A 24,216-nucleotide genomic window follows, 5' to 3' on the forward strand; every position below is an offset into this window, starting at 1 on the left:
CCCTTTTCTCCATATTTCTATATTAATGAAACGAAAATGATGAGACTGCTATGGGGTGTTCACCTAGTAGTATCTTTGTCGATTTTTTTAAAAAAAACTTTTCAATAGTTAAGAAATGTTTTTAAAATAAAAATTTTCATGCAAAACTAAAAATGTTTTCGAATGAAACTTTGAGAGGATTATTTCATTTGTTCAAAGGGTTTGATATTTCAAAATTTCCCCATCAAACCATTTCATTGCCGGACACGGCTCTCCCATTTGCTCATTTCCGTGAAATTTTCTGACGTTCGACTTTTCAATTTCAAAGTCACTATGGTCATTTTGGTTTAAGCCTCCAAGTCAATTACACACATTGTAAAGAAAAACCCTGTTGTTCAATTCAGCTTTCATTTCTTCCAAAGTGAAAACATGGCTCCCTTAACTTTTCTTATACTGTTCTTCACTGTGCCTCCTTACTTTTTTGCAGACTCTAAATTTTTATACAATGGATTTCATGAAGGAAAAGGATTGAATCTTGATGGGGCGGCTATTGTTAAGCCATCTGGGGCGTTATGCCTCACCAGCAATTCACAAAATGTAGTTGGCCATGCGTTTTATCCTGATCCAGTTATGTTGTTTGATCCACGCTCTCCTTCAAATACTTCATCTTTCAGCACAACTTTTGTGTTTGCTATTGATCCTTCAATCCCCGGTCACGGCGGCCACGGCTTGGCCTTCACCTTGGCTCCATCAACCAGGTTTGATGAAGCTGAAAGTGGACATTACCTTGGATTATTCAACCCTCTCAACGATGGAAATCCATCCAACCATATATTCGCTGTAGAATTCGACACTGTTAAGGGGCATGGTGGAGTAACGAATTCTAGAGGCAACCATATTGGGATTAACATCAATGGCATTTCCTCAGTTAAATCTCAATTGGCTGCTTCTAGCTATTATGTTGATGATACGGTTTGGAAAGAAATCCAAATTGATTCTGGTGATCCAATCGTTGCTTGGATTGATTATGATGGTCGTAGTAAAAATTTGAGCGTCACTATTGGTCTTTTGGAGCTAAAGCCAGAGAAGCCACTCATTTTATGTCATATTGATCTAACTTCTGTTATGAAGAATCAAATGTTCGTGGGGTTCGCTGCATCGACCGGTATCGAAACAAGCGCTCATTACATTTTGGGATGGAGCTTTGCAGTGGATGCAACGGCACGGCAACTGAAGTACTCTCAACTTCCCAACAGACCAAATGAGCAAAATATTTCTTCTTCCTCCAATAACAATTCCCAGTTGAAATCTGTTTTAGCAGTGTCATCTATTATAGTCCTTATGGCAATTGTTATCTTAACCTTCTTGTTTATAAGAATGAAGAAAGCAGAGAGCTTGGAGGATTGGGAAAAGGATTGCCCTCATAGATTCAACTTCAAGGATATTTACACAGCAACAAATGGATTTAATGACAGCGCCCAAATTGGAATTGGGGGATTCGGGTCAGTATATAAAGGCAAGTTAAGTTCAACAGGTGCTGAGATTGCTGTGAAGAGAGTCAAACGGGACTCAAGCCAAGGAATGAAGGAATTTGCTGCGGAAATCGAAAGCTTAGGACGATTAAGACACAAGAACTTGGTTAATCTTCAAGGATGGTGCAAGAAACAGAACGATCTTCTAATAGTTTACGATTATATTCCAAATGGAAGTCTTCATTCTCTTCTCCACACTTCAAAACAGAGCGTGATATTGAAGTGGGAACAAAGATTCAACATCCTCAAAGGCATTGCTGCAGGATTACTATATCTTCATGAAGATTGGGAGCAAGTAGTGATCCACCGAGATGTAAAGCCGAGCAATGTTCTAATTGACGCCGACATGAATGCACGATTGAGTGATTTCGGATTGTCAAGACAATACGACCACAACGAAATGTCACACACAACTCGAGTCGTGGGGACAATAGGCTACATACCCCCAGAGTTGTTTCGCACGGGGAAGGCGTCAAAGAGCGCAGATGTGTTTGCATATGGAGTTTTGCTTCTGGAAGTGGCGTGTGGAAGAAAGCCTCTAGGATCAAACCAATTCATATTGATGGATTGGGTGATGGAATGGTATGAAACAGGGGACATTCTTCATGTGGCTGATCCAAAATTGGATTCCATTTATAAGGTAGAAGAGATGGAGATGGTATTACAACTTGGTCTTCTTTGTACTCATTGGAAACAAGAAGCTCGACCCTCAATGAGACAAGTTATGAGGTTCCTTAATAGAGAAGACCCACTTCCAGCATCCGATGCATGGACTAATTCTCAAAGTATCTTTGAATCCAGTTCAAGATTGACAATGACTGATCGTTCTTCATCCATGTCTGTTGGTCCGATCTCCTCTGCCTCCATAAACGAAGGAAGATAGTAAGCTTTTGTTTCTTGTTGTAATCTTTTTTGTATCTTCCACCATTACTCTCTTTCATTTTTTTCTTTTTTATTGAAATTTTTAGTATCTTTCTAGGAAGAAAAGAAATATATGTATACATGAAGATTAAATAACATTGAAGTAGGACAGATTTAATTTGAAGATAGTTTTGAAGGGCATTGCATCAGTATTATATTGTTGAAATGTAATGCAATCAAACTCAAGTTTAATTTCTAAAATTTCATGTTTGGATCTAATTAATAGTTTAACAAAGTACTGTATAAAGTATGTTAATTAATAAGTACTATATGAGTATTCAATTTTGTATGACCCACAGCTTTAAAATGTCAAATATATGGCTCCCAAAGCTATCTGACATTAGGGGTACTATTCATTCAACTTGACAACACCTAGAAGACCCTAGCAATCAAATGTAACCTACAAGGTTTGCATTAGTTTATATGAGCTTTTTAAGTTTGGGATATGCTACGATTCTACCGTTTTAAGAAATTGGCTAGTTTGGATTCGTTTACGCACGTGCGCATGCGCCCACACATATATCACGGAGCTTCACCAACCACGGTCACAGTTCTCCTTCCGTTTTCAATGTTTGCTTCAATGATAGTGTCGTCTTTCATTAACGCACTTCATTTCACTCTTTTCCTCACGAATTAGAGTCTCTTAAATCACTAATTGACCCAAAAACTTAAACTAAGTAGATGAAGTGATAAATTTAATATAATATCTAACACTGTCATCACTTGTAAGCTTGAAATATGAGAAAGATCCAATAAATGGAAATCAATATTAAATGAAGGAAAACAAAATGTGGCTCTCTCCACTAGAAACAATTGCAAATATAACAATTAGATTTAAGAGGAATTGTCAAAAATAGAAAATTTGACAAAACATTTACAAGTTATAAAAAAATTCAAATTCTATCAATAACAAACATTTGATAAACACTAATCTCCTTCTATCAGTGACATTGATAAACAGTGATAGAAGTCTATCAGTTTCTATTATTATAGAATTCAAAATTTTTGCTATAGGTTGTAAATTTTTTAATTCATTTTGCTATTTTTAAAAATGCTTCTATTTTACTATATATATATCAAAGTTTATCAATGATATATAAGTTCATCACACAAATAGACCACAAGAGAGTAAGAGACTATCAACAGTAGAAAAAGTCTACGTTGATGGACTTTGATGTATCTATAATATTTAAAAACCATTGGTACATAGTTGATTATTATATTCTTAAAATTGCTACTCGTTCTAATTACCTTTTAATATATATCTAACAAAAATGGCCAACTATTGCATTACTCTTTTTTATAATTTCTTTTTTTGAAATGATTGCCAAAGGTAAAAAATAACAATGATGTTTAACTTGCAACCACAAAGGGACACAAGTGAAGGATGAGGAAAGAAAAAAAAAAGGCACTTATAAGTTCATTCAAATGTTAATTTGTACATTTTCGTCAAACTTTATGGAAATTTGTACATTTCTTTCTCTAATACTAAAGTAAACAAAATAATCATTTGAGTGTAATATTTATAAAGGTTAAAATGAAATTTGTACACATTTTTTCTGAAAGTGACATCACTTTTGAAGAAAGAATCTCACTCAACCACACGTTTGAATGCAATATATCAAATGCATTGAAGGCTGTGTAGATCACATCAAAAAATATCAAACCCTCCAAATTTCTCTCAATGGTCCCTTCTTCTCCTTCTTCTTCTGCTGCTTCTTCTTCTTCTCCTTCTTCTTCTCCTTCAATTGGTAAATGGAAATTTGATGTGTTCTTGAGCTTTCGAGGCGAAGATACACGTGGTGGCTTCACGGATCATCTCTACAAAGCCTTAACACGAAAGGGAATTTCAACATTTAGAGATGAAAATGAGATCGAAGAAGGTGAACACATTCCTTCAAATCTGCTGGCTTCCATTGATGCCTCGAGATTTGCCATTGTTGTGGTTTCGGAAGATTATGCATCTTCAAGATGGTGCCTCGAGGAATTGGCTAGGATGTTTGAATGTAAAAAAGAAGTTTTACCAATTTTTTATAAAGTGGATCCCTCTCATGTGAAAAACCAAAGTGGAACGTTTGAAGAAGCTTTTGTTAAACATGAAAAGAGATTTGGAAGAGGTGATGGGAAGGTTCAAAGTTGGAGGACGTTTCTCACCGAGCTTGCTAACACCAAAGCTTGGCTTTCTCAATCTTGGTAATTAACTTAACTATTTATCATTTAAATTCTTAGTATATTGTAAATATAGATGGTGATATCCTAATATATTTTATGTAGCCACTTGGATTGAAATTTGGAAGAGAAATTTAGGCAAAAAATTTGCTCCATTTTTTTTTTCTTTTTCTTCTAATTTTCTTTTGTCTTCTAGATCTCTTTCACAATTAATATATGCATTTTAGTTTTAATCAAATATATAAAATTTTCCCTTTTGATCTCTTCCATATAGTTTAATTATTTGTTATTTAAATTGAAATAATGTATATATTGCCCCAATTTTGAGACCTAGAATAGAATCCAAGTTTTACTTTTTTTTTTTTTTCTAAAGCTTGAAATGTTTTGACAAACCTTTATCTTAGCTTGTATCTATGTATTTGTATACAATTATTGAGATGAATGATTGTGTATTCTTGTTCGGCTCTCAACTCTCAACTCTTGCTACTACACGCGTCACCGTTCTCGATTCTTACACTTAACACTCGCCACTACAAATCATTGCTTTCGATAATAATAAAAAGCAAGAGATTTCAAGGGGCGAGAAAACGGAAAAAAAGGAACGAGAGCTAGTGAGGCAAAAAAAAAACATGAGCAAAAACGATTGGAAGAGTCCAAAAACCTAAACCTAAGATCCAAGGATAAGCAGGAGCAAGGATTGAAGGAAAGGCGAGTGTAGGATGCCCACTTGTATGCATATTATTATATGTTTCGATGATCACACCAAGCAGAAAGTCAAAAACTTCGAGATGGATTGCATCCGTCTTTTGTGCAATCCAACTAGCACCCAATAGGAACGTATCACACATTCTACTTTTGTTTTTTATTTAGTATGCGTTAAAATTATTTGTTTGCGTCTAAATGAGAGATTCACAATTAAACGCGTAATTTCTTCTCAGGTCACAATTGCACATCCATATACATCAGAATCATTTTAAATATTTAGGGACAAAAGTTGATAAATATTTTAAAAGCAATAACTATGTAAGACTTTTCTTGGTACCCAAAAAGCAATATATATATATATATATATGTTAGACTCAGTCAGCAAACCAATCATATAAAAGTAAACTGCCTTACATATTGAATTAATTAATTATAACTATCAAATTTTCTTGATTGTGATTGAAGTGGAAAAAAAAAATTGAAAGTTGTATTGTAATTGTAAATATAATATTTTAAGAAACCATTATTTATTAATAAATAATTAGCATTTGTGATAATAATAAAGTCAACATGTGTTTTATTTATGTGATAATGTTATATATGTTGAACATAAATCAATAGGTCATGTCACTATATAGTTTTTGTATATAGTTGTTATCAAATGAATGTGTGAATAAACTATCCAAGTGTATATGTAATCACTTATATTTACATGTGTTGTAATTTTTATTGTATTTTATACCTCGATTATAAATGGCAAATTTGAAATGATATTTGTGAAAGATTTATGTATCTTCATTAATTGTTTTCTTGCCATTAGGTCACATGAATCAAATATCATTGAAGAAATCACCACAAAAATATGGAAAAGATTGAAACCCAATTTGACAGTCATTAAGGAAGACCAACTAGTTGGAATTAATTCTAAAATAAACAAACTTTCTTCACTTTTGATTCCAAACTCAGATGATGATGATGCTGATGATGATGTGATCTTTGTGGGAATACATGGAATGGGTGGCATTGGTAAGACCACAATAGCTAGGGTCTGTTATGAGCGAATTCGTGACGAATTTGAAGCTCATTGCTTCCTCTCCAACGTTCGAGAGAATTATATCAGAACCCTTGGGAACCTTTCATGTTTACAAACCAAACTCCTTTCAAGCATGTTTTCGCTTAAAAACAATCACATAATGGATGTTGAAGAAGGTACCGCTATGATCAATAAAGCCATTTTTCGAAAAAAGACACTTCTCGTCCTTGACGACGTGGATTCTTCGGATCAAATCAAAGGATTGATTCCAGACAACAACTCTTTTGGCAATGGAAGTAGAGTCATCATCACAACACGGAATGCGGATTTTCTTTCGAATGAATTTGGGGTGAAAAGAATTTTTGAAATGGATGAACTTAAATATGAGGAAGCTCTTCAACTTCTTAGTTTGAGTGCTTTTATGAAAACATGTCCAAAAGAAGGTTACTTGGAACACTCCAAGAAGATTGTAAAGGTTGTGGGAGGCCACCCTCTTGCACTCAAATTGTTAGGGTCGTCTCTAAGAAACAAAAATTTGAGTGTGTGGAATGAGGTGATAGAAGAGGTTGGAGGAGGTGGGAATATTCATGAAAAAATTTTCAAGTGTCTTAAAGTGAGTTATGATGGGTTGGATGAAAGGGAGAGAGAGATATTTCTTGACGTTGCTTGCTTCTTCAATGGGAAGAGAAGAGAAGTTGTAGAAGAGATATTAAATGGATGTGGTTTCTATGCCAAAACAAGGATTGAACTTCTTATTCAAAAGTCTCTCTTAACTCTTTCTTATGACAATAAGTTACATATGCATAATTTATTGCAAGAAATGGGTCGAAAGATTGTTCGGGATAAGCATGTTCGAGATCGATTAATGTGCCACAAAGATATAAAAAGTGTGGTAAGATATATATTAATGGTGACCCTATTTGGTTGGAATGACTTTCTACATAATTCTTAAAAAAACTGCAAAAGAATAGTATCTTTAAATGTTTAGATGGTAACCATTTGATTTTATGTTAGTTTATTTTTTAAAAAAAACTAATGGTTTCAGGTGACAGAGGCATTGATCCAAAGCATATTTTTCAAATCAAGTTCAAAGAATATGGTGGAATTTCCAATTTTGTTTTCAAGAATGCACCAACTTAGGCTGCTTAATTTTCGCAATGTGAGACTGAAAAACAAGTTGGAATATAGCATTCCAAGTGAGTTAAGGTATTTGAAGTGGAAAGGATATCCGTTGGAGTTTCTGCCAATCGATAGCTCTGAAGAATGTAAGCTTATTGAGCTTCACATGTGCCATAGCAATCTCAAACAATTTTGGCAACAAGAAAAGGTAGCAATCTCATACCCATATATCTAAAGTTTTGGAAGAAGTTATTATGATATCTTTTAGTTTCAAACAATCTTTACTTATAACAGAATTTGGTGGAGCTGAAGTATATCAAACTCAATAGTTCTCAAAAGTTGTCCAAAACTCCAAACTTTGCAAACATTCCAAATCTCAAAAGATTAGAGCTTGAAGATTGCACAAGTTTAGTCAACATTCATCCATCAATTTTCACTGCAGAAAAACTCATATTCTTGAGTTTGAAAGATTGCATCAATCTCACCAATCTTCCTTCTCACATTAACATCAAGGTTCTTGAAGTCTTGATTCTCTCTGGTTGTTCAAAAGTAAAAAAAGTCCCTGAATTTTCAGGTAACACTAATAGATTACTCCAACTCCATTTGGATGGTACCTCCATATCAAACCTACCTTCATCAATTGCAAGCTTGAGTCATCTAACAATATTGAGTTTAGCCAACTGCAAAATGTTAATCGACATTTCGAACGCGATTGAGATGACATCTCTCCAAAGCTTAGATGTTTCTGGATGTTCGAAGCTTGGAAGTAGAAAAGGAAAGGGGGACAATGTCGAATTGGGGGAGGTCAACGTGAGAGAAACCACACGAAGAAGAAGAAACGACGACTGTAACAATATTTTCAAAGAAATCTTCCTTTGGTTATGCAACACTCCAGCTACTGGCATTTTTGGGATCCCATCATTAGCTGGTTTGTACTCTCTTACAAAACTAAACTTGAAGGATTGCAACCTTGAAGTAATCCCACAAGGGATTGAGTGTATGGTGTCATTGGTAGAGCTCGACTTGAGTGGCAATAATTTCTCTCATCTTCCAACAAGCATATCAAGACTTCATAACTTGAAAAGATTGAGGATAAACCAATGCAAAAAGCTTGTACATTTCCCAAAGTTACCTCCAAGGATCTTGTTTTTGACGTCAAAGGATTGCATTTCATTGAAAGATTTTATAGATATTTCAAAAGTTGATAATTTATACATAATGAAAGAAGTGAACCTTTTGAACTGCTACCAGATGGCTAACAACAAAGACTTCCATAGATTGATCATTTCTTCGATGCAGAAGATGTTCTTTCGAAAAGGAACATTCAACATCATGATTCCGGGGAGTGAGATTCCCGATTGGTTTACAACAAGGAAAATGGGATCTTCGGTATGCATGGAGTGGGATCCAGATGCCCCAAACACCAACATGATTCGATTTGCGCTCTGCGTCGTTATTGGTCTGAGTGACAAAAGCGACGTTTGCAATGTTTCGTCCTTCACCATTATCGCATCAGTGACTGGAAAAGACCGTAACGACACGAATTTGAAGAATGGAGATGATCTTCTGGTTGATGGATTTCTTGTTTCAGGGATGAAGAAGTTAGACCATATATGGATGTTTGTTTTGCCACGAACTGGGACTCTGCTAAGAAAGATTAGCAACTATAAAGAGATTAAGTTTAGATTCTTACTTCAAGCTATTAACAATAAAAGTAGTTAGACTGTTATTTTCTGTTGTATTAGTTGTATTAGTTAATCTGTTATTTTCTGTTGTATTAGTTGTGTTAGTTAATCTGTTAGACAGTTATCAGTTGCTGCCAAGAATCTATAAATACCAAGCTTGGTTGATGTAAATATCCTAGACATACAGAAATAAAGAATTTACTGCAGTCAGTAAATCTTTTCTCCCAAATTCTGCTTCTTCTGTTACAAGCAGCTAATTATAGACAATCAATTACCCCAAATGTCGAAGTGAAGAAGTGTGGAGTTGGTTTGATAAATTTGGAAGAAGAGAAGGAAGCCATGAAACGGTATGCTTCTCACATTATCTTAAGAAACAAGAACTTATTGTTGAATTAATGATGTAGCTTATTACTATAAAATTTTCAGTTGTTTATATTGGTGATTCAACCAGGTGTTCTGTACTGAAACTTAGTTAATTTCAACAATCATGAGCGACCCAATTAGAAATTTCAGAAATTGCATTCGGGATGTATTTGTCAATTAGAAATTGCAGAAATCGCAGTTAGTAAACCACATATATCTATTTGTCAATGCATACATTTTTTGCATTTCTTAATTGTTGGTTTCATAACAAAAATAAGGAGTCCTACCTGATACTTCCTTAGCATCCTTATCATGCATATTCTAAGGCCAAAATTTATGACCATTTACAGAAAAGCTATGATAGTGCTTGACTCTATATAATCTATACATATTTTCTACAAGTCATTAAAATGATCCATGTGCAACAGTAGCTTTTTGACGCATCATTGAGATTGAAATGCTTCCTTTCTCAGCTATATTTGGCTTGAACTCAAATTTTCAATTTAGTTTCGATAAGCTTCAATTTGCTTTGCATAGTTTGGTGATGAAAGAACAGAGGAAAAACTCGAGTTGTCCTTCCATCGCCCATGGATTCTATAATCTTCGCCAACTCTCTCAAGGGCCATTTTGCAATAGCATAGTTTGGTGATAAAATCACAATAGCAGTTCTTGATTCCTCAATTGATCTTTCCAGCCTCTCATCCAAACGGTTTCCAATTTTCAGTTCCTCACTATCCACAAAGATCATTATCAATCCGTAATTACACAACGTTTGGGACAAATGTCCGAGGAGTGTGCTCCGAACGTCTATCCCTCTGAAATTTATGAAAACTTCGTATATCATGTTTGGAGGATTAGATGGTGAAGCCTCCATGATTGTTAACTAAGGTGAGAACGCAAGAGAAATGAATGACTAATGTTTGAAACAAGATGAGAAATATGAAGGCTAATTTATATGTGCATCTCTTGCATAGACCATTTCAATGATTGCATATGAATGCAAATTAGTCAATGTACGTATAAAAATAAGTACAAACAAATTTATCATAGCAATTGCTTAAAACCAAAGAGAAAGAAACAAAAATAAAAGAACAAAACAACAACTCTTGTTGAGATGAATAATCAAATTTTAATTGATGGAATCGCTTGGATATGTAGTTGTGTTATTAAAAGAAATCATTTTAATTATGTACTTCTAAATTTGATTTTTGTATACCTAGTACATATGTATATCATACCAAATCTTACAAGGTAGCCAAAGAAGATCATTTTATTATACACAGAAACAGATGTGTATATATTACATCAAATACAGATTTCACAACCAATAAAAAGGTAGAAATAAAATTACAAATTCTTATTATGAATAAAGAAGAGTGTATATAAAAGAGAAGGGGTTTAGAATCTTGGATTTTGATAGAAACCAATATAATATAATGATCCTCTGATAGCAGAACTTCCACTAGACTGATCACCAAATGTTTGCATCTTGAAAATTCAAGCATGGCATGCAATACATTGATTTCAGATGAAGCCACACTTGAAGATATAAGAATTAGAAGTTTCAACAAATAAAGGCATAGGAACAAGACAAACAAAAAGTAGATCTTGATAACAGATTTTTCTCTCTGTTTTCAAAATTATGCTTGATTGAAGAGAAACTACTTTCAGAAATTTCTTTTAAATAGTTTTCAAATCTCATTTGACTCTCAAACTTTGGTCATCTTTTCAAACATGGCCTAAAAAACTGAAAACTGGACAAAGAAATTGATAACTAAATGCTTTATATACAAAAAAAAACGGTTATGGTACCTTTCAATCAGTGAAAACTATCATTTATAATCCATAAAATTAAACAGGAATTAAAGAAAGGAAACTAGCTTCTTCACTACAATACTTTAATTAGATTATAACGACACAACATACAAAATCATATGAACTTGTGCATCTACAAAATGACTATTAACCCATTTGCATCCAACTATGCGATACAACTTTTCCTAAGATTTAAATTACCATTCAAGATTAACCAAAATGGAAGGCACCAGCTGCGCCTGCCTTACTTCAAAAGATCATAAGTATAGTATACTGGATAATTTGTAACATAGCAGCGTGATTTAGGTTGCTTAAAGCTATCCAAAGTTGTTGCATGGTATCTCTGACTGTATTCTTTATTGTAGTTATCCAAATGTGATCCATACCCATTATATTGGTTAACTAAACCATGGTAAAGAAGCGCTGAAGAATAAAAGAAATAATTTTTTGTTGAATTGATGTGGGAAAGGCCAGGAAAGTAAAAATACACAATTCTTAGTGAAAACTAACAATGCAAAGACAAATATAAAGAAAAGTTAAATCACCTTGTACATGGTTTTCAGGGTAAGTTCTGCATGATGTTGACAGGTGATTGGAATACTGAGATATTTCATTAGAGTAACCATGAGACCTTGATTTATGAGATACATTTGATGATGAAGTGATTGCACTATTAGTAGGTGAAGACTTGTCTTGCCCAGATACCTGCTTGCATAAAATAAAAAAAAACTGCATCATTCCCATAAGTTAACAACTTACCACATAGTCAAAGGTAACACTAGAAAATTGCACAATCATCTGAGTCATAAAATTGAACTACGAAACCACACAGTAAATAAAAATATTTGAAAAGAAACAATCTATAATTTAAATTGGAAAACCATAGATTTTCTTTTTTCTTTTGTCAATAATGTACTAACACCCATGTTTCATCCCTAAAAATTGGGAAGCCAAAGGTTTTCCAACCATGTCATTTAAACTTCTGGTGACATGAACTAAACTAGAGTAGATTCATCATGATGATCCATGTATATCTTGGTTGTTCCCGTCAATTAATTACGAAAACATGGTTTGTTTCTAAACGCAAACTAGATTTTTAATTAACAACGAGAACGAAGCCATATAATTATTATGTAATTTCTAAAAGCTCAATAAAGTCATGCAATATATTAAAGTTAAGTCCATCAAAATTTATTATTATATAAAGTCAAGAAAACTAGAATTGCAAATGCACATGTTAAAAGACAAATGATATATATCTAAAAGTGAATTAATGATCAAAATGCGTCAAACAAGAAAAGATGGTATATGACACGAATTTTGGATCATAAAGTAAATTAAACAATATTTTGAAGTTAGGAAACAAAGTTGATCAAGAAAAATCAGGACAAAAGAAACTAAGGAAACCGTGACAAATTTGCATTGAGAAAGAAAACATACTGCGAACTTCAAGATACGGCTATGAAGAGACACAAGGCCAGAGAAAAGCTTAACGGCATAGTTGGCAATCTCCTCACTTTCATACACTGCAAAAGCAAAACCCTTGGGTTTACCAGTATCCTTGTCCCGAGGAATGTGCAAGTCCACTACCCGCCCAGCTTGGATTAGAATGTCATAAAGAACCCTATCACTTACCCTTTCATCCAAGTTCCCTACAGAAAGTGAAGAAAGTAACGAAATCAAACTCATAAGAAAATGCGGCATCCTAAACTCAAAATGATAGGCTGCATCCTAAACTCAAAATGATAGGCTGCATCCTAAACACTTCAATTCATAACCTTGTATCAAAGTAAATAAATATATAGTCATGTTAAAGACTACTGGGGAAGTTAAGAAATATATAGTTATGTTAAAGACATATTAAAGAATAAACTGTCAACAATACTCAAATGGAGCAAAGCCCACACAGATCAAAGATGATTGAATAAATGAGAATTAAGATCAAACCAGTTAAGCAATAAACGAAGATAATCTAACAAATCTAAGAAAAACAAAAACGAAATAAGTTCAACCCCCAATCCTCTTTCACCAAAAAGCAACAAATCAAATATGCTATAAACATAAATCAAACTAATTTCCGAGGGAAATGTTGGGAAGGAACAGATTTAGCCAACAAAATAATATTTGTAACGCCCCAACCCAACAGTCAAAATTTGGATTTAGCAACTAATGCCCCAACATCCCGTTGCATCCCCTCCAACCCGGTTATGTCATCCTTGCTTGTAATGAATGTTTCCCTTCTAACCTTGGTATGTCATCCTAGCTTGTCATGAATGCTTCTAAAGACGGTATGTTTTATCTTCACTCAAATGAATTTTTAGAAAATTCTTAGGTCATCAATTCTTAGGTCATCCAACATAGATTTGCTCCAAGCTAAGCACACTTGAAGTTCCTACAAATGCGATTTGCTTTTGCACCTTGTTGGTATAGATAGGATCTCTCTCGATCAAATATGATCTTTGTTTATCCATGTCTCCCTCCTAAACTCCCCCATTACACCTTCTATTCAATTATGAACCCACCATTAAAAATATAAGCATGGCTTTGTCAGAGAATCAATAAATATGGCGTAATAGAAACAAATAAACACAACACAGCTATTACAAAACGATCCACCAAAAAGCATATTTCCATACGAAAAACTTAAAAAAAAGTTAACACATGAAGCATTAAACGCAACCAGAATCCTCATGAACGGAAAACGAAAGATCCAAACATGATTAAAGATGGATAGAGATAGAGATAGAGATAAAAACAAACATACCAACGTAAACGGTGCATGCATTAGACCCTCCTGACATGGTTGTACTGCAAGTTCAAATGCAAAAGCCTAAACCGAAATTTGAAAAAGCAAAAAGGTAAGGATAAAAGAGAAAAAGTAAAACGGCGAAGAAAGTAACCAAACAAAACCTCTATTTATATTGCTTCGATTTCGATTTTCCAAATGCGGTTTGTATTTCAACCGCTAAATTTTTCAAATGCTGGGAACAATTCGAATGCAGTTTATATAAGTCCGAAAGGAATTTAGAGTGTCCATACTCACTAAATCTTACCCAAAAAAAAGTCGAAAAGTGAATTGATTGTAATCCGTTTGAGGATATGGGTAGTCCGTATGAGAAACGATTGAAGCGTGTGTAGGCGCCGGAAGCTGAGACCGCCAAGCTTGAAAACAACGGTGCTTCGAAATCGATTGCGTGGGTTTATTGGCGGATGGCGCCAGAGGTTTGAAAGGGCTGGAAGGTGTAGGAGGGAGAGAAGTTAAAGAGAGAGTTATTTTTATACGTAAATTTAACCCTTTACGTTTTGGTTTTGGATAAATAAACCTATTCCAAATAGAAATAGAACTTTGACGTTTAAATTTTCTTTTTTATTTTTCTTTTTAAAATTGAATTTTAATAATTAATAATTATAGAATTTTATTTTTCAATCAAACTTTCACCCAAATATCCTTCCTTTTTTTTCATCTTTTTATTATTTATATATATTATGGGTGGATTTCACACCATCTTCTTTTTCTCACTAACTATTTATTTATTTATATATATATATATATATATATATATATATATATATATATATATATATATATATTAAATATTTAAATTTTAAAAAAACAATTAGGAGTTGTTTTATTAAAATAAGTAGATTATAATATTTTGTATTTTAAGTGTTTAGATGCATACCAAAATGATAACAAATTTGGAGTAGTAGTAAAATAATTAATTATGAAAGAAAATATGAACTATTTTAATTGGACCTTCCAATAATGTGAAATAATAAACGATGTGAACTCTAAAAAAATAATATTTTTATGTTTTCATTATCCTGATTTTGATATTAATTGTGTTATAAACTCGTTAATTTTTTAAAATTAAAATATGTATTTTAAATAATATATTAATGCAAGATTTTGTAGATTTTTATAACAATTCATAAATAAAGTAATGATTTAGTGTTTATAAATTGATATCAAACACATCTTTTATACTTATGGTTGAAATTAGAATCCAATTTATAAATTTACTACCATACACATATTTAAAAACATAAAATAAAACTTTTTTTTCATTTGATACGTTGATTTTAAATTTTAATTTTAGCTTTCCTACTAAATATAGGCTCTAGATGTCAACTATAAAATGTAGACTATTGCAAGTAAACAAACATAAATTAGAAAAATTAAGTAATAATGGAACAAAGTTTCCATCATAACTTGAATGAAAAAGAAAAATAACAAATATTTAACTAATTCCAACTATATTTAGCGACCATCGTACAACATTACCAACATACGAAAACACAGCTTTATAAAATCTTCTTCTATGCCCAAGCTTCTTGAACTCATACTCATGACCGATATGAGCTCGAGATTTTCTTCGTTATTTAATAAACGGCTCCTGTTGCTACCGTTGAAGTCGGATTGTTAAACAATCCTAAGAGAATTACATGGAAGATGGCACAAAAGTGATCTTCTTCAAGGAACAAACCGCATATGCTTATGCTAATAGAAGTTGGTTTCAAAGCCTACACCTTACTTAGAGCACCACATATAAAAGTGAAGTGTGCAACTACTTATATCCTACGATTAAATATATTAAATAAAACTAAGACCATATATGTTACCGTATTTACTATTTTCACTCATCCTCTCATTTTATTTTTTAACACAAACTCACTCCAAACACTAATAATTATCTCATTAACTATAATAATTAACAATGACATCACATATGTATTTCATACAAGTAAACTTGTGTACCGTAGTATTTTAACCTATACAGCCAGAGATAGTGAGAGCCTTCATCCCATCCAGTACGATACCACTCTTTTCATTCTGATTTAATTTCTGTACTACAACACACCCTTTTGAACAAAGCACTTAATAGATGTACTGTTCTCCACTCGTGCTTCATACAAAAGCATTTCAGTTAGAAACACTACTTGCTTACTAAAACTGACTATATCAACTTATCCCAAATCTTACAAAGCAATCGAAGATAGGTCGTTTATCATACACAACAACAAACATCAAAAACAGGTCTCACAACACCAATACAAAGGCAGAATAAAAGAAAACGAACAAATTCATATTACAATAGAAAGAATAGTAAAACTAATGGGAAAGTAAATATAGCTCTATGGTAATTGAGTTGTATCATTTCCTTGAGGTTAGAGGTTCAAATCCTCATTCTCATTCTCTCTTGTTGTACTACACTTGTACTCACAATTCCAATTTCCAAATATGAACTTTGAGCCCAAATAAGAAAGGGTATTTTAGATTCTTGAATTTTTAGATTATTAAAAATTAGAGGTAAACTAAACGTAATGAAATCAACTAGGTCTAAAAAATGCAAAGTTGGACAATAACATACGACTTAACCTTCCAAGAATTTCAGTACAGCCTACAGGCATACCCAAACGCAGAAATGGCAAACCAAAATGCCTGGTTTTACATGTAATATTAGCTTTCACTTTGCTAAAACCAAAATGCTAAATGGTATTTATATATTGGCTCAAGTAAAACACTTCAGAAGAAAGTAAAGACTCAACATACACAAACTTTTTCAGTCACCTTGGAAATATCGTTTATAATAACATTAAACATGAATTATAGAAAATCTGAATATTTAATCAAATAGGTTACAATACTTAGTTAGGGTATCAACTATAAGTTTACAACAACATAGCCAAATCATATGAACACATAATCCTGGCAAAATGACAACGTATTCAATAACATAAGCTAGCAGGCACCGTAGCAAATAGCCAAATATCGCATCATTTTCCTCCAAACCATCTACAACCATCTAAGAGGTCCAACTTTTCCTAACACTTATATTATCATTAAGATTAACCACAATGGACGGCACTGGCTGCATTAGTTCAAAAGTTAGTAAGGAGGATAATCTACAGGAAAACTCGAATCATGGCGGCGTGATTTAGGTTGGTTAAAGCTATCCAAATTTGTCCCAGAATACCTCTGACTGTATTCTTTATTGTAGTTATCCAAATGTGATCCATACCCATTAAATTGGTTAACTAAACCAGGGTTAAGAAGAGCTGAATAAAAGAAATAAAAGTTTGTTGAGCTATGTGGAAAAAGGCCAATAAAGTACAAACACACAATTTTTTAGCAAACTAACACAAAGACAAAAATAAAGAAAAGTAAGAAAAATCACCTTCAAGATGGTTCTCAGGATATGTTGGAAACCTGCAAGATGGGGAAAAGCGATTGGAATACTGAGATATTTCATGCGACCTCGATGATGAAGTGATTGCATTGCTACCAGGTGAAGGCTTGTCTTGCCCAGATACCTGCTCGCACAATGTCAAAAACAATGTGTCATTTCCATAACTTAGTACCCCACTAAACAATTCACAATCATAGATGCTACAAGAAGATTACACAATTATCTGATTATAAAATTGGAATGAGCTGCCAGTAAACGATAATGTATCAAAAGGAAAGCATCTATAGATTGAGATTTTAGTCTATCTCTCTTTGTAGGGGGAGCTTCCTCTTTTTGTAGGCTTGGTTTTTTAATTAAAGATAAAACAAAAGGTAAAAAATTTCAAATGCACCTCACATTTTAATAGACACTATATAGATCAAAACCTGAGTTACTGAGCAAAATGGATCAAATTAGAGGAGATGGTGTACAACATGATACTGGATCATAAAGCAAATATATATGCATGCAAACGTACACGTTCGAATAGAATACAAAGTTCATCAAGAAACATGGAGATAAAATGAAAAAATTTAGTTGAGAAGGAAATAAAAATGACATACTGCAAACTTCAAGGTACGTTTATGAAGATTCACGAGACCAGAGAAAAGCTTAACAGCATAGTTGGCAATCTCCTCACTTTCATACTCTGCAAAAGCAAAACCCTTAGGCTTGCCAGATTCCTTGTCTCGAGGAATGTGCAAGTCCACAACCCGTCCAGCTTGGATTAGAATGTCGTAAAGAACCCTGTCACTTACTTTTTCATCCAAATTACCTAAAAAATGTGAAGAAAGTAACAAAATCAAATTCAGATAAATATGTGGCATCTAAAATTCAAGTAGACTGCATCCTTAAAACTTAATAGATAACATTGTATCAAGTACAAACGGGGAAGAAAATTTTCCCAAAAAATTAAGTTCACCGAACAACCAGTTATGTTAGAGAAATATTACAGACAAACTGGCGGCAATACTCAAATAGGTAAAGCCCACATAGAAGCAGATCAAAGACGATGGTGAAAGTGAAAATTTTAGATTGTACCAATTAAAGCAAAAATGAAGAAAATCTAAGAGATCAATGAAAAACAAAAAGAAGTTAACTATCAACTCTCTTCACCAAAGGCACCAAATCAATAATGATATAAAGAGAAATCAAACATATTTACAAAAGAGGAAAAGGTTGGAGAGGAAGAAATCCAATAGTGTGAGAGAAGCAACAAACATGTCAAATGCCATGTGTCATATACATCCAATAGCAAATCATAATAGAAAGAAATAAACACAACTATTATAAAACCAACCACTCAAGATCATAATTTTCACTAGAAGCTTCACAGAAGTAAAAACATGGAGCTTAACCCGCAAACAGAATCCTCATGAAAGAAAAACAAATTAGAGTACAAAGAACATGAATTAAGATAGTTAGATACAGATAATAACAAACTTACCAATGTAAATGGTGCATCCATTTGACCTTCCTGACATGATTACTCTGCAAGTTCAGCAGCAAAAAGGAAAGATAAGAAAAAGTAACCCAATAAACCTTTATTTAGTATCGCTTCGATTTCGATTCTCCCATTGTGGTTTGCATTTCAACTATATTCCCCATTAGTATTTCAAAAAAGTTCATCAAATCAGTAAATCGCAGTCTCTACAAACAAGATTTTTCGAAGTGTTGGGGATAATTCTAAACCACTCTATTGAAGTTCGAAAGAAATTTAGAGTGTTTACTCACTTAAAACTTACCAAAAAAGGAAGCCAGAAGTTCTTTAATTGTGTTCAATTTCACAAAACCGAACACCACAGGCTAAGTTCGAAAGGAATTTAGAGTGTTTCGCTCGTTCGTGGGTTTCAGGAGAGGAGTCACTTCGTAGGGTGCGCCAGGAACGGGTAAATCAGAAGGAGCTTGGTTGTTGGTTGTTCTTCGGAGGAGTAGCGTGATCTGTGCTTGGAAATGGTGGCCGGAGAAGAGAGAGGCAGGAGATCGGAAGGAGGTTGACGGGCGGAAGGTTGAGGAGAGAAGTGGAGGAGTTTTTTTAACATGAAAAATGGCCCTATGTTTTGGTTTCGGATAAAATGATCCTTTTGAAAAATAGTGCAATATTTTACTTTCATTCCCAAATCCATTATCCTCTATGATGTGATAATTTAATTGCACTTAGACGAGTAGGTGTGATTGAGGATAGCCTTTTTAAAGAAGAAAACAAAGTTTTTAAGTGTTTTTGTGATAATCAAATTTTAATTTTTTGGATCTATAATTAAATTGAAACTAATTTATTTTTTAACTTTTTAATTGTAAATTCTTAAAATAATACTTTTCCTAAATTGGGTTGAAACTCATTTCTTATGTATATTATATTTTGTTAGTGGAAAAGGATTTATCTATGCATATATATAATTTAAGACAAAACATAAAAATTAAAATATTCTCAAAGAAAGAAAATTTAATTCCTATTTTTCTGTTATATATATAGAATTCTATTGTTTATATATTTATATATAAAGTATTTAAAAACTTAAGGTAAATTATTAAAAAATGACAAAATTACTCAAGTAAAATTTTAAAATTTATTAACTATAGACATTAATGTATTCTAAAATTTGTTACATTTTTTTTATATATTTTAGTTTATTCGGATACATTTGAAAAATCCCTCGAAATAAATAAGCTAAAGTTTCAAAAATAATAACTATGAAGAAATAAGAGTATAGAAAAAACTAAAAAGGTAAAATTTTAATTTGATTTGCCATTTTTGTCACATATATTCCTTTTGGGTGAGAGGACAAAACAATGACAAACTGCTAAAGATAAAAATAGAGGAAAAGACTAATTTCCATCCACCCTTTGGGGATCAATCTAGCTATAGCCATATATATTCATCATTACTATAGTAAAAGATCTAACGCTTTCAACTTTTGAGAAGTGATAGATCTCTAATTACGACTCGTGTTTTTGAATCAATGTTTGCCTGAGAAGAAGGCAAGAGGCCCAACAAGAGCAGCATTGATGTACGTAGCAGGTTCAGAGTGGCTGTAATCAGTACGATCGTCGGGGAAGCCATCGCTTTGATTCGGGCCACCGACGACAGCACCGGTTAAGATATTAGGGTTGGGATTGTAGGAATAGAAGAAGGGTTGGAAGCCGCCGTCGCAGGCAATAGCCTGAGGGTGGGTGGCCTTGGAAGGCAACGAAGATCCTCTATGGTGAATTCTCTTTGGGTAGTTCTTTCCAAATCCCACCATGTATGACATTTTCAATGGGTTCACTCCTAATATATAATCCACCTGCCATTTCACAACCCAAGACAAAGAAAAATGAGAACTTGAATATTAATTAATTTTAAAATATTAATTAAATTCATTACATATAAATTCAAATTTCATTTTGTAATTTAAGTTCATTTACAGATCTATTTGTTGCACATTTTAAAGTTTTCTTTTAATTACTAAAGAGATACATACAACATAGAGTAAAACAAAAAACGCGTTTAGGCGAGTACCTGAATCTTAGCCAGGTTTTTCAGGGAAGCTGGAGTAACAACAAGGTTGCCACAATTGAACGTGTGTTTCGCTGCAGACATGTATTTGGAATACGTGGTGAGCAAAAATGTTATGGATGTCACATATTGGAGGTTACTTTCTGGCAACTTGAACATCAGTCTCCCTACAAAAGAAAAAAGAACGATCAATTAAAAAAATAAAAAACGTCTAACAAAATTGATTTCAATCATTTTGAAATCACTCTCGAACATGCTCTTAATTAACTCTACAAAACCAACAACATTCATATGTTAAATATATGAACACTTGATCAAACAACACTTAAAGTTGTTCACTGTGTTCAAGATACTTGTATAGCATACCTTGAGTGTATTGGGTACTTGAGGAGGGCGAGTTCGGTAGAATTCGACACATGAATGCCTCAGCTTCTTGTTTGTACGAATCGAAGTTCTTATCATTGTTTAACAATGACCGCTATATATATAATCGAAAGTTATGGTTAGTATCAGATATTGATATTAAACGAGGAACATAATCGAGAATAAAAAAAATTAAAAACTTACCCTAGACAAAAGAACATGAGCACCAGCAAATTTGTTGTCCCAACTAAAGATGTCAGTCACATCATCACCTCCCAACGACTTCAACAAATTGAAGTACTTAACATTATTTGTTGCTCTTAGAAGCCATGCTGCTCCCCACACCAATTCATCCTATTTTTCATATTTCGAAACCCACGTTTTATCATCTAACTTTTTAACTCATTCATCTTTATATATTAAACATTAAATAAAATACTAAGAAAAACCGTTGAAAAAGACAAAATTGTCAAAAATATTTACAAAATATCAAGTTTTATCATATATTGTGTATCCCACACAACAAATCATAATATTTCTTTCAAAAAGTAATTTTAAATATTTAAAACTCAATCATTGTGTTATTTTAAAATAATTTTCTTTTTGCTCATAAAAGAGAAAAAGAATAATAATAATTAGGAGCATAATAAGAAATTAATTACTAACCTTATATCCAGAATAAGAGCAATAGAAAGGACAAACAGCAGAGGAAAGCGAATCACTATACGATCCACGATGCTCCAACGCAAACTCCATCACCTTCTTCGCCGTCGCTAGTAACACCTTTGAATATTTCCTATCAACCCGCCGGAACACCAACGACGCGGCGGCCAGTGCGGCCGCGGTCTCTCCGGCAACATCCGATCCTGGGTTCCCGGCAGAAACAGAGTATACAGTTCGAACAGTGTCCATGTCCTCAGGCCGTTCCCAGCACTTGTGGTCGGCGTGAGGCTCTCCCACGCCTACGTAGAGCTTGCCTGGAGTGGCGGTGGCGCACTTGAGAAGGTAATCGGTGGCCCAACGAATGGCGGCCCGTGTGTTGGGTAATTCGCTACCCATACGCGCCCCGTACTCGAGTGCTCCCCATGAAAGCATTGTGGTTGTGAAAGCCATCGGGAGATTGAATTTCACATTGTCGCCGGCGTCGTAGTAGCCGCCGGTTAAATCCACCTATTAATTACAAAACATTTCCATTATTGCTTTTTTTAGTTTCATGAGAATCTTAAGCTAATTCTTATTCCATTTTGGTTATTTTCTTGGTCAAATTTGAATATTCTAATTCAAAATTTGTACTTTTAAAGTGTTGCTTTCACAAAAGCTCAGGGACTTGAATTTTTTGAATTAATGTAAAATATATTTTGGATTTTGCATTTGAAATTCAAAAGTAATTTTTAGTTTTTATTTTGCGAAGTGTGAGAAAAAAACAATTAAGCAAGAAATGAGTACTACAAAGTCTTATGGAATGGACTCTTTAAAGTTGACGATGAACACATACATGATCAAGTTCACCATCATAGAGGCCGGAGTTGGACCTCCAAGTGATCCGTTGGTTAGCCGGGATTCTACCGGAGCGTTGTCCTTCAAAGAACAATATCGACTTGGCCAAGGCGTCTCGGTAATTGGGGCCAGCTAGAGCACGACCAGCAAACGAAAATGAAAGCAAGAGGAAGAAAAGTAAGAAGAGAGTTGAAGAATTTGAGATGGCAGAAGCCATGAGAAGAAGAATAGAGAGATATTAATTGTTATAGTAATTTAGATTGAAATTGATACCAAGAGAGTATTGGTTTATATAGAGACTTAAGAAGAAGAAGAAGAAATGAAGTGGGGATATTGAGTTAGATGATATTTCATTGGCGCAATCTTAGGCTTTTGTGTGACAAATCAATAAGACTTATACATTATACATATTATATATTATATTGCATGCTTCTTTCTAAATTTAAACTTTCCCTTTTTCTTTTTCTTGCTTCTAACTATTTATTTAACTTTCCTGTTTTCATCGTCTATACATAATTGTATTCATTTAAATTTTATTTGAGTTTTTAAAAATTAAAATGCTATCGCTTTATCGTTTTAATTATGCTCAATTTGAAAAAGCTCATACACAACTTATAAGTTATATTAAATGAAAGATATATATAATTTTCTTTCATAATCGTCTATGCATATTTAACTCCGCTTTGTAGAGGAACAATCGTAAATAAAACAATTAAATTCAAAATATTAGCATAAATAACAATTTTTTTAAACTTACAAATATAGCGATCGAAGTCGTTTATTGCAAATAGACTTTATTCATTGCAAATATTGATCCATTATCGATAGACTGTAAAAATCTATAGAGATAAAAATATATCGCTAATAAATTATTTTTTAAATTGCTACTCACATATATATAAAGGGTGTTGCAAACTTGCAATGGATAGGAATTACCTTGTATGGGAATGGTTGATTGATCAAAGTTTTGGCATTGGAGAAGGTTAACAATAGATTATTGGAGAATATTGGAATGAGTGAAAATTAAATATGAAGGTGATGTATTATTAATGTAATTAAACATTGTTTAAGAATTATTTATTATACCTTTTAGAGTATACTCAATATTTCTTTAATGTACACTCAATATGTCTCACCCATGCTAAGAATTTATTACACTTTTATAGAGCCCCCTATATGGAAGATTCATCCAGTGCTCATACAACTTTTGTTCAATAATTAATATAACATACGATTATAACATCACGAGAGAGTCTATTTCTATAATTATTTATAGTTATTATTCACACTCTCTACAATAATAATGATA

General features: G+C 33.2%; 4 protein-coding genes across 5 annotated transcripts; 2 read left to right on the forward strand and 2 right to left on the reverse strand.

The window, feature by feature from the left end:
• The first annotated feature begins 346 nt into the window (after window positions 1–346).
• Window positions 347–2,663, forward strand: LOC101205100 (probable L-type lectin-domain containing receptor kinase VI.1). The gene has a single exon (XM_004141578.3). The coding sequence runs from the start codon at window positions 409–411 to the stop codon at window positions 2,392–2,394; it is 1,986 nt and encodes a 661-aa protein (XP_004141626.1). The 5' UTR covers window positions 347–408; the 3' UTR covers window positions 2,395–2,663.
• A 1,399-nt stretch (window positions 2,664–4,062) lies between these two features.
• Window positions 4,063–9,759, forward strand: LOC105434389 (TMV resistance protein N). Its single transcript, XM_011657768.2, has 5 exons — window positions 4,063–4,625; window positions 6,127–7,231; window positions 7,385–7,666; window positions 7,753–9,158; window positions 9,395–9,759. The coding sequence occupies exons 1-5, from the start codon at window positions 4,117–4,119 to the stop codon at window positions 9,537–9,539; spliced, it is 3,447 nt and encodes a 1,148-aa protein (XP_011656070.1). The 5' UTR covers window positions 4,063–4,116; the 3' UTR covers window positions 9,540–9,759.
• Window positions 9,760–11,979: 2,220 nt separating this feature from the next.
• On the reverse strand, window positions 11,980–19,642 carry LOC101222164 (RNA-binding protein 7). Of its 2 annotated transcripts, XM_031885591.1 has the most exons (9): window positions 19,297–19,642; window positions 18,999–19,042; window positions 18,115–18,326; window positions 17,501–17,636; window positions 14,375–14,554; window positions 14,086–14,129; window positions 12,957–12,973; window positions 12,762–12,847; window positions 11,980–12,026 (listed from the first exon to the last, which is right to left on the reverse strand). In XM_031885591.1, the coding sequence occupies exons 2-8, from the start codon at window positions 19,033–19,035 to the stop codon at window positions 12,841–12,843; spliced, it is 633 nt and encodes a 210-aa protein (XP_031741451.1). In that variant the 5' UTR covers window positions 19,036–19,042; window positions 19,297–19,642; the 3' UTR covers window positions 11,980–12,026; window positions 12,762–12,840. The 2 variants fall into 2 exon arrangements, with proteins under 2 accessions (XP_031741451.1, XP_011656074.1); XM_011657772.2 differs by lacking the exons at window positions 11,980–12,026; window positions 12,762–12,847; window positions 12,957–12,973; window positions 14,086–14,129; window positions 14,375–14,554 and adding an exon at window positions 16,873–17,381.
• A 617-nt stretch (window positions 19,643–20,259) lies between these two features.
• On the reverse strand, window positions 20,260–23,190 carry LOC101222401 (endoglucanase 9). Its single transcript, XM_004141486.3, has 6 exons — window positions 22,906–23,190; window positions 22,077–22,580; window positions 21,615–21,764; window positions 21,414–21,525; window positions 21,051–21,214; window positions 20,260–20,835 (listed from the first exon to the last, which is right to left on the reverse strand). Exons 1-6 carry the CDS (start codon window positions 23,122–23,124, stop codon window positions 20,509–20,511), a joined length of 1,476 nt encoding a protein of 491 aa, XP_004141534.1. The 5' UTR covers window positions 23,125–23,190; the 3' UTR covers window positions 20,260–20,508.
• Window positions 23,191–24,216: the final 1,026 nt, after the last annotated feature.

Source organism: Cucumis sativus, chromosome 5 (genome assembly GCF_000004075.3).
Source record: "Cucumis sativus cultivar 9930 chromosome 5, Cucumber_9930_V3, whole genome shotgun sequence".
In the NCBI taxonomy this organism is placed as follows: domain Eukaryota; kingdom Viridiplantae; phylum Streptophyta; class Magnoliopsida; order Cucurbitales; family Cucurbitaceae; genus Cucumis; species Cucumis sativus.

What these genes read in the sequence shown, in the direction of transcription:
- LOC101222164 (XM_031885591.1), bottom strand. Translation starts at nt 19,035, where the DNA reads ATGTCAGGAAGGTCAAATGGATGCACCATTTACATTG. An exon ending in TGGATGCACCATTTACATTG is followed by an intron (nt 18,327 to 18,998) that starts GTAAGTTTGTTA and finishes CACATTTTTTAG; the next exon opens with GTAATTTGGATGAAAAAGTA. An exon ending in TCCTGAGAACCATCTTGAAG is followed by an intron (nt 14,555 to 17,500) that starts GTGATTTTTCTT and finishes TACACCTTCCAG; the next exon opens with CCCTTTCAAACCTCTGGCGC.
- LOC101222401 (XM_004141486.3), bottom strand. Translation starts at nt 23,124, where the DNA reads ATGGCTTCTGCCATCTCAAATTCTTCAACTCTCTTCTTACTTTTCTTC. An exon ending in CTCATGTTCTTTTGTCTAGG is followed by an intron (nt 21,526 to 21,614) that starts GTAAGTTTTTAA and finishes TTATATATATAG; the next exon opens with CGGTCATTGTTAAACAATGA. An exon ending in AAAACCTGGCTAAGATTCAG is followed by an intron (nt 20,836 to 21,050) that starts GTACTCGCCTAA and finishes GTGAAATGGCAG; the next exon opens with GTGGATTATATATTAGGAGT.
- LOC101205100 (XM_004141578.3), top strand. Translation starts at nt 409, where the DNA reads ATGGCTCCCTTAACTTTTCTTATACTGTTCTTCACTGTGCCTCCTTAC.
- LOC105434389 (XM_011657768.2), top strand. Translation starts at nt 4,117, where the DNA reads ATGGTCCCTTCTTCTCCTTCTTCTTCTGCTGCTTCTTCTTCTTCTCCT. An exon ending in AATTTTGGCAACAAGAAAAG is followed by an intron (nt 7,667 to 7,752) that starts GTAGCAATCTCA and finishes TACTTATAACAG; the next exon opens with AATTTGGTGGAGCTGAAGTA. An exon ending in TTTAGATTCTTACTTCAAGC is followed by an intron (nt 9,159 to 9,394) that starts TATTAACAATAA and finishes TCTGTTACAAGC; the next exon opens with AGCTAATTATAGACAATCAA.